Here is a 9,377-nt window from a genome sequence, read left to right on the forward strand (position 1 = left end):
ATGGTCTGGAGACAGTGGCACTGACAAAAAGACAGGCAAAAGAACTGGAAGTAACAGAAATGAAGATGTTGAGGTTCTCCTTAGGAGTGACAAGGATGGATAAGATTAGGAATGAGATCATCAGAGGTACAGCACAGGTTGAACAACTGGGAGATAAAGTTAGAGAGGCCAGACTGAGAAGGTTTGGACATATCCAGAGGAGGGACAGTGGGTATATTGGTAGAAGAATGTTAGAAATGCAGCTGCCAGGAAAAAGACAAAGAGCAGATATATGGATACAGTGATGTAGATAGTTAGAGTGAGGCCAGAGGATGCAGAGGACAGAGTGAGATGGAGGAGGATGACTCGCTTTGGCAACCCCTGAAGAGGGGAAAGCCAGAAAGAGAAAGAGGGGATTTACATGGCCGGTGCAATGCATACCATAAAATTATTTGTTTTATAGATTTCTAAATCCCTTGACTTCATTTAACATTGGGACCTCTTCCAGATAACTTTAAATGTACTGTTTCATTAAGATTAATACAGTGGTGTGTATTTCCTGTGTGTTTCTCCAGGCAGACTACATTCGCAGTGTACTTCATGTCTCTGGTGGGGATGATTGTATTCGCTGCCACGCTCAGCCTTGAACGCCTCTGGGTGGTCTTTATCACCTCTGGAACTCTTGGGTATTGGCACTTTAATCATTTTTTTTTTGTTGTTTTATTGGATGTTGCCCCATCTAGCTTCATAAATTGCAAATTACAACTGAAAAGGACTTCCTTTAGTCTGTTACCTCTAAACTCAAAACCAGTTCAATGAACCAACTGCCTTCAGAAGTCATCTAATTATTAAATATTGTACACCTGTGTGTAATTTGATCTCAGCATAAATACCTCAGAGGTTTGTTACAGAACATTAATGGTCAAACAGCATTATGAAGACCAAGGAACACACTAGATAAGTCAGGGGTAAAGTTGTTGAGAAGGCAGTCTCGTCAGAGTTGATGAAAAATAAAAAAATACAAAGCAGTCCTCGAAGGAAACTTGTCAGAGGTTGCAAAATACCACAGACTGGGGCAGAGATTCACCTTCCAGCATGACAACCCCAAACATACAACCAGACCAATGCAAGGCATTAGAAGGACTAGGCACAGTTCAGACTTGAGTCCAACTGAGAATCTATGGCAAGACTTGAAAACTTCACTTCGCTGTCCATCCAATCTGACTAAGCTTGACCTGTTTTCTAAAGAAAAATTGTCAAAAGTTTTCAATGTCTGGATGTGTAAAAAATCGTGGTGATGGTTCGAATAAGTATTAACCTTGGGGCACGGAATACAAACAAGTTTTATTTGTCAAGAAACGTGAAAACCAAGTGTCATTTTTCTTTCTCTGCACCGTTTTACACGACAGTACTTTGTGTTGGACGGTCACGTAAAACCCCAGTAAAATATTTGGAAATTTGTGGTTGTGAAGTGGTAAAATGGGGAAAGCATTCAAGGAGTATAAAGACATTTTTCAGGCACGGTAGATGAAGGCAACTGAATCAGGACACCTTCAGTGACGCTCGTTGGTCTTCCACAGATTGAATGGACCCTTAATTTACCCAACTTATGTTATAAAACATTTACATACCCGGTACATGCCAGACAGTGAAAAGCTAACTATACTGTAGCCTTTCTTACATGTGGAAATATAGAAAAAATACAAACATATTTGCAAAAATAAATGTATTTTTTTGTGTTTTCACCTCTGAAATGAACTCTAGGCATCACATTTAAGATGTCTTGAAAATCCAGTCTTAAATTAAAGTGAACTAATAGGTAAAGAAAAGCACCAATCCTGTCTTGGAGTACTTTTGTGTAGTAAAGACTCAGGCTGATGTATTTTGCTGCTGCTGCTTGTCTCTTATCAAGTCAGTAGAATGTCTTGCACTTGTTTGAGAAACAAACAAAAAAAGCGGCCATTGTCACTGAACTCCTTTCAAGGTCACCACTCTCACAATGCAATCCAAAACCTGCTTCGTAGGTACAAAGTTTCCATCTGCTTGGGACTTGTTAAGGCGCTCCCATGAGGGAGAGGCAGAACTCCGTCTCCTATAATCCTTTAAATGTTACACAGGGCTGTAGAACGGAGATAGAAGCTGCAGTTGAATCATCTTTCAGTAAATCTGACTTCAAACGTTATGATCTGAGCATGTTGTCGTTCCTGTGCGTGCGTCCAGGTTCTTCATGACGGGCTACCTGCCGCTGGGCTTTGAATTTGCAGTTGAGCTGACGTACCCAGAGTCGGAAGGAACTTCCTCAGGACTGCTGAACTGTTCAGCACAGGTACAGTCCAGTCACCTGGCGCAAAAACCATGCAATAAATAAACAAATAAAATAAAATACCTTCATTGATGTGCATGAGCAGATAAAATGCAGTGGGCCAAAGTACCTTTTCTTGAATGATTGACAGAATCAGTTCGGCCGTGCATACATTTGTTTTAGATCCGACAATATCACATTTAGCATTTTAAGTGTGCGGAACGGTTTCGTCACAGCAGGATTGAACACGATGACTCTGTTGTAAATATGTGAGTGTTTGTGAGTGCCTCTGTGCATGTCGGTGCATGCAAACTGCAGCTTCCCTCCTAACTGCATGTTCTGCACACATAGGTGTTTGGCATCATATTCACCATCTGCCAAGGGAAAATCATTGACAGGTTTGACAGCACGTTGGCAGGAAACATCTTCCTCTGTGTCTTTCTGCTAATAGGAGCAATAATGACAGGTACGACCTTTCTGACTGCGTGCACTCGTTTTGAGTGGTTGCGTTAAATCCCTCCATGTCTGTAAAGTCTTTAATTCTGTTACTATGTCACTAATGCTGACGCCAATTCTACGAATGTACTACTTAGATACTGAGCATTTTGACGTTATGGGGTTGAATTTTAGGCAATGGATAAAATGTTTCCTGTAAAGTGAGACCTTTTTTTATTTTATTTCCAGTAAGAGCTTTTGTTTTGTCTTCAGAGAAGCTGGGTGAGCAGTCACAAATGTGGTTCAGCAGGCACTGCAATAAAGATATACAAATTATTAAAGAGAAGAGTTTGGCCTCTCTTGAAGGAATGTATAATGCCAAAGATTTAAATGAAGATCTTGCTCAGCCTGTTTGTACTCAGTGTGACGCAGATAACTCTCAACGACTGCCGCACCAAGTTTTTGAGTTGTAGCCATTTTTGTATTTGCTCATTGGTGGCCATCTTGAATCAGGTTCACCCCAAAATTGAATTAGTCGTAGATTTACATTTTTTTTTTATTTGTTTCTAAAGGCTTCATTAAAATCAGTCCACCGGTTCATGAGATATTTTACTAACAGACATATAGAGCTAACTCTGTCACTTAATTCCAAAATTTTAAACAAATATCTTCCTCAATCTTTTGACGCTCAGATTGTTTTTATGGACAAGACTCTCAGCTACTACCACGCCAAATTTTAGCTGTAAATCTGTAAAACTGACTGAGCTAGAGCTATGTTTGTGTTTGCGCATGGCAGTTAGCTATGGTGGCCTTCTTAAATCAGGTTGACTTCAAAAATTAATCAGTTGTTGATGTTCATCCAGTAATTATTCCCCTGAGAGTTTTATTAAAATCAATCCAGTGGTTCATGAGATATTTTGCTAACAGACAGATAAGCACACACACATGCAGGCAGCTTCACAATCACCCAGTTTGATGGTGATTGGCAATAATAAGGCAAGATTTTGTTCTAGAAAAGCGCAAGTGTTGTACAAGTCCTAATTAAATGTAATCATTTAAGATTATTTGGCTATATGAAAGTCATTAGAAGTGTTTTTAATAGAGGGGTGCACAGTTGCATATTAAAATATTTTTGGACAAATATGGGTGAATATATAAACCAACCACGTGAAATCCAGCTTTTCAAAATCATAAAGCTGGACTCGATCTGAAGGGTATTTGTACGTTTTCAAACGTGCAGCTGACATGTACAGTAGCCGTGTGTTTTTACACATTAGACGTGACACATCACGCCTCAGTCAACACACACACACACACTAATGTCTTTCATGAGAAATGGATCACTTTTATAAATATGGATTAACATCTGAGGCGATAAACATGCTCACTTGGACAGAAACAAGACACTGCTCTCAAAGGTCGACAGACTGACTCATTTATTGAGTCAGCGTTTAGGCGAATGGAGCCACTTTGTTTTAATTCTGAAGGGAAAGATCAGCTTTGTGCTACAAAGAAAGTCTTTAGTATTAATCTGTAAACTTAGAACATTTTCAGTATTTTTAATGCAGCGTTCAGATGAGTCACATTGTCTGTTTTTATAAAACTACAGGTTTATTTCTATGGTTATTTAGTTTCTGTTCTTGGCATTATATTATGATCTTGTCCGAGCTTCTGCCCCCGCTCTGTGTCTGTATCTGCAGGTTTCATAAAGTCCGATCTACGGAGGCAAAACGCAAACCAGCAGGTCAAAGCAGCTGTAAGTGATGAAGCATGATGGGCACGGGTGTGGGGTAATGCTCGTTTAGTTCCCTGGAGGAACAACGTGCAAAATGTTTTTTTTTTTAAATATTGTTTTTACATTTCACAGTAAGAACAGCATTAGTGTAGAAATGTTAATAATTTAAATAACATTTTAAGCAAAGAGGCTAATACGTGAATGAATGCCAGAGGCAGGTATTGGTCATTACTGTGACATGTAAACACGTCTGTTGGGAATTTCTACGAGTTGCATTTTTTATTTTTTTATGAGTTTGCACGCAGAGCTTAGAGATAAAGTTGGACATACGCCAACTGCTGCTCCAAGAACAACCAACTCTGTGCTGCTTGTTGTCATGAAACTGTTTTTAAATGTGGACCAACTATTACAGTTTCAGACCTGATGCTAGAGAAGTTGAAATATGGTCACATGCTCTAATATTGTCACATGCTCTAATATTGTCACATGCTCTAAAATGTTGGATCATCTTTAGCTTTGCTTGGAGCACCGATTGGCTGTAACAATTTTCAATATGAGAATGTTAGTTTTAATCTAGAGTTGTTTTATTATAAATAAGTTTACAGTTTTGTTTGGATGTTGGGAGCATGTCTTGGTTTGTCCAATTTACCTGTGACGATGTCTCCCACTCGCCATTACCTTCTCAGTTTGATAACCTTCTTGCTCAGTTAAATCCAAATTAAAATCCTTATTTCTACTTCTGAATGGGTCTCCTCGGTCTGCGGTGAAGTAACAGACGGGAACTACTGTAACTGAAATCCCTGGGTCATATTTCCACAAATTCCTCACTTTACTTCCAGATATGTCCGAGTCACATTAAGTACTAGTTTGGCTCTTTGAGACATGAAAATATGTCCTTTAAGTCTCTTGTTTCAATTTATTAGGATTACCATATCTTGGCGAATGACACCAGCAAACCCAAAAAAACTATTCTTTTATTGTAGCATTTCTTGAGTTTGACCTCAAAAGAGGTGCAAAGCTAAAAGCTCAGATTGAGCTGAACTTCACCTCAGACCGGAGCCTCAAGCTTCTGCAACCCCCTGACTGAGAAGTGATCACCAGCTGTTGTTTTAGGTGCAGGGAAAGATGGCGGGGCTGAACTACGGAGCAACGACGCTTCTCTCCGAGCCGCAGACTTCTCCTTCTCAAGGCTGAACAATCAAATTTTCTGTTGCTGAAAAAAAAATCCCTCAAATTGTAGCTCGACTCACAGAATCATGGAGGTAGGAGCACAGAGCGATCACACACTAATGCTGTAATCATTTCACCCTGCACTGGTTACTGTTTAACTTTGTTTCTGAAGATCAACACTAACCTTTTTAATCAGTATAAATCTTTGTCTTTAAATTATTTTTCACACCACTGGCTTCAAATAAAATTCCACTCTTCAGCTAACGTCTTTATTGATTTGTGTGTTTGTCAGTAAAGCTTTGAATGTATTTAGTCCAACTATATTTTTTACAGGTTTAAATACTTGCTTGTTGCAATCGTTAATCGTGCAATCGATTATTAATGTCTTTACAGGCACTTTTATACGAATTCTTTTAGGTTATGATTTTTTATTTTTTTTTCTTGTGCATTAGATTTAAAATCTACATAAACAAATGCATTTCTCTGCTATGGATCACAGGATTGTTTCGTCCCAGTCAGCCTCATTTGAACATAAATTTACAGATCAGTTTTTACCTTTTTATTTGAGTTTGTTGTTGTTGATGCACTTCTGCTCTTTTTTATGTTTGGTAAATGCTTCTCTCTGCTTCTCTTTGTCTGGTCATTTCCCTCAGCGCTTATGTTCTGTTGGTCCTGTTCAATTCAAGACCTTCATCATATGCATGTATATATTAGACAAATTAGAATTAGATATTAGAATTAGAAAAAATTAGAAAGAGTTATTCATTTTGTTCTGTTACTTGAAAATTATTATGATTGAAATAATTGTTTGAAAAAAGGAGCAGATATAATAAGATTTTTTCTTCTTTCTGCTGCCTTTCATTTTAAATCTTTTGTATCTTTTTTTATATTGTTATGGAATTGTTTTGTACTTTTTTTAAATTAATAAGCTTTATACCATACCATACCATATATGGATGTGTGATATGGCATAAAATTCATATCACGATATGGATTGTGAAGGGTGGCGATAATGATATATAGCATATGTTTTTGGTATAAAACTTGCAATAGGAATAGGGTGTCCTTTTGCCATCATTTATTTGGAAAACTGCTGTACCACAAAATAATCTCTTTCAAGAAAATTCCACTACTAGGTATCAAGAGTTTTTAAATACAAAACAAATAAAGTACTAGGTTTCTTTCTTGTAGTGCAAAACAGTGCAACATATATCAAATGTAGTTTTAGCCATATGTTTTAAGCAAAATAATAATTTGTTATCTCTTAACAGTTTCCAGTAGTGTCACTTAAGAAATGAACAGCAATAGAGCAGCATTTTACACTGAAAACACTTCACCCTCCAACCCTCTAGTGGGCGTCTCCTTCTGCTTTAAGGAGAGCAGACACAAAATGGCGACCAGTTTCCTCTGTAGCTTGGACCAGAGGGTCTCGCAGTAAAATCACACAGCACAGTGTTCTTTTCACAGATCAGAGAGCAGGTTTCTCTAAAGCTGACCAACACTTACTTTTAACATTCGACGGGGGAAAAAAAGTTTTGACGGAACACAGCGTTTTGCGCATGCATCCGAATACGACAACACTACGGCAAGCCGGCCATAGACAGCTTGTAGCTTTGCTACTTAGCTCTCGAAGAAAGGACTTTAACACCACTTGCACACAGTTTTTAACTAAAAAAAATTTACGATTAAATTGGACAACTCTGATTTTACACTTTAACACCACTTACACACAGTTAAAAAAAAACAACAAAAAACGGTTAAATCTGACAACTCTGATTTTACATCAGACAGCAGTACTGCGGTTAGCCGGTAGAATACAGATCTCTATTGTAGGCTAAATGTCTATCGTTTCTACCATGTACCGTATATATCGCGCATTCCTACATGTATATATAGGCCTGTCACGATAACAAATTTTGCTGGACGCTTGTCTCAGAAATTATTTCAATAAACAATAATATTGTTTGAAATTTAACAATAATTAATTGTCAAATTTTAGAAGAAATGTTGATTTGTTTGTGGAGTGTAGTACCGTTTTTGGCCACTTGATGGCAGTATAAAACTGAACCAAAGGATGGATAGTTGAGCAGCGTGTTTCTTTAAGAAAAATGGGAGGGAGGACCCTTGACGTGACATGGGCTGACTTGGGCTGACATGGTGACATGGCGGACGCTCTGTGATTTGAGCTCTTTAGCATAGCATTTTTCACACAAAGCTTTTAATAAAATAAATAATAATAATAATAAAGCAGTAAACAAGTTCTCAGCTTCTTTTTGCAGAGAAAAACAACTTTTTACACGAAGGCACGGGTTTCAACCGTGAATTTTGGAGCTCAACAAGACGGAGGTTTATTCCCGAGGTCGACCTGTTAGCTCGTATCTTAGCTTCTCAGCTTAGCTGCTTTTAACAATCCAAAAACACAATTTTGGATGGTTAAAATGGATTTTAAAGAGAAAAGAGAAAGGGATGGGTCAGTGAAGAGCACCGGAGTTGAGCCGTGTCTTCAATAGAAAGAGAGAGACATGAAGAAACGTTAAAGCCAATAAATGAAAATGAGGTCAATAATTTTCATTCATCATGCGATTAATTGATTTATTGTTTATCGCGACAGGCCTATGTATGCATTCATTCAACCATTATTTGTACAGGTTAGTCTCATTGAGCCTCGAGGACTCATTTACAAGAGAGACCTGATTATACAGTTGGGTAGGTACAGGTAGTTAGGTAAATCAACCAGCTGTCAGATCAACAGAACTGTGCAATGAACAAAGAGCCACTACGAAAATATCACAACATGTCCATGTCTGATGCTCGAGACAGAGTACCAATAAACTGAAAGATGTACTTCGATGTTCATGCTTAATGTTTGTGTTTGCAGTCGGCTTTTGGTAAACATGACTTTCTGTGTCGAGTTGCTAAAACCATGAATTTGCTTCCTCTGATCGACAGGGTCCTAACGACAGCAGCTCTGAAAGCCTGGATGCACCTTCCACCGTCAAAGAAGTTCGGTTTTAGACCTGCAAGAATGTTTTTCCTCGTACCTGAAGTTCTGACAATCGTGAAGCCTTAAGATCATTTTCCCCTTTTGAGGAGAGTTAATTGTACGATGTATAACTGCACAAATTTCATTGATCAGAAATGGTGATTTTCATATATTTAAGTGTATATTAAATTGATTTCATTTTGTAATACAATTGTTTTTCAGTGGTGCCTTGACAGATTAATCTGTCAGTAATTTACCGGTAATGTACTAGTAATTATGGTGCACTAATGCATTGCCTGGGCAAAAAATAAACAAAATCCACACATCCAGTGCTTCATTGCACCACCTTTAGCTTGATGATGTCCTAATGAGTTTATTAAACTGGAAGTCCCATTAACTTTATGACAGTTATTGTTCCTCGGAGAAAACACCAACCACTTTATTTAGCTGATTAAAAATACTTTTTGTTTTTATATTTTTTCCTCACAAATTCCTAGTCTCTTAGAGCTATCTCAGCCTGGAAAATTATCAAATTTAAATTACTTTTTTTTTAATTTTATTTAACTCATTAAGGATATTTTGTTTACATATAACACTTTCACTTTATTTTGAAATTTTAAACTGTCTGGAGACAGTGGCATTGACAAAAAGCCAGGAGAAAGAACTGGAAGTGGCAGAAATGAAGATGTTGATGTTCTTAGGAGTGACAAGGATGGATAAGAAGGAATGAGATCATCAGAGGTACATCACAGGTTGAACATCTGGGAGATAAA

The 9,377-nt window shown here is 37.8% G+C and overlaps 1 protein-coding gene across 1 annotated transcript in view; it reads left to right on the forward strand.

Moving 5' to 3' along the window:
* flvcr2b (FLVCR heme transporter 2b) overlaps positions 1 to 8,708 on the forward strand; it is a 29,463-nt gene extending 20,755 nt beyond the window's left edge. The window contains exons 6-10 of the mRNA XM_037685144.1: positions 555 to 665; positions 2,200 to 2,305; positions 2,633 to 2,747; positions 4,417 to 4,472; positions 8,571 to 8,708. Of these exons, the coding sequence (XP_037541072.1) occupies positions 555 to 665; positions 2,200 to 2,305; positions 2,633 to 2,747; positions 4,417 to 4,472; positions 8,571 to 8,636 (454 nt within the window). The 3' untranslated portion in view covers positions 8,637 to 8,708. The remainder of the gene's footprint in view (positions 1 to 554; positions 666 to 2,199; positions 2,306 to 2,632; positions 2,748 to 4,416; positions 4,473 to 8,570) is intronic.
* The last annotated feature ends 669 nt before the right edge of the window (positions 8,709 to 9,377 follow it).

Source organism: Nematolebias whitei, chromosome 12 (genome assembly GCF_014905685.2).
Source record: "Nematolebias whitei isolate Nwh7 chromosome 12, NemWhi1, whole genome shotgun sequence".
NCBI classification, from domain to species: Eukaryota; Metazoa; Chordata; class Actinopteri; order Cyprinodontiformes; family Rivulidae; genus Nematolebias; species Nematolebias whitei.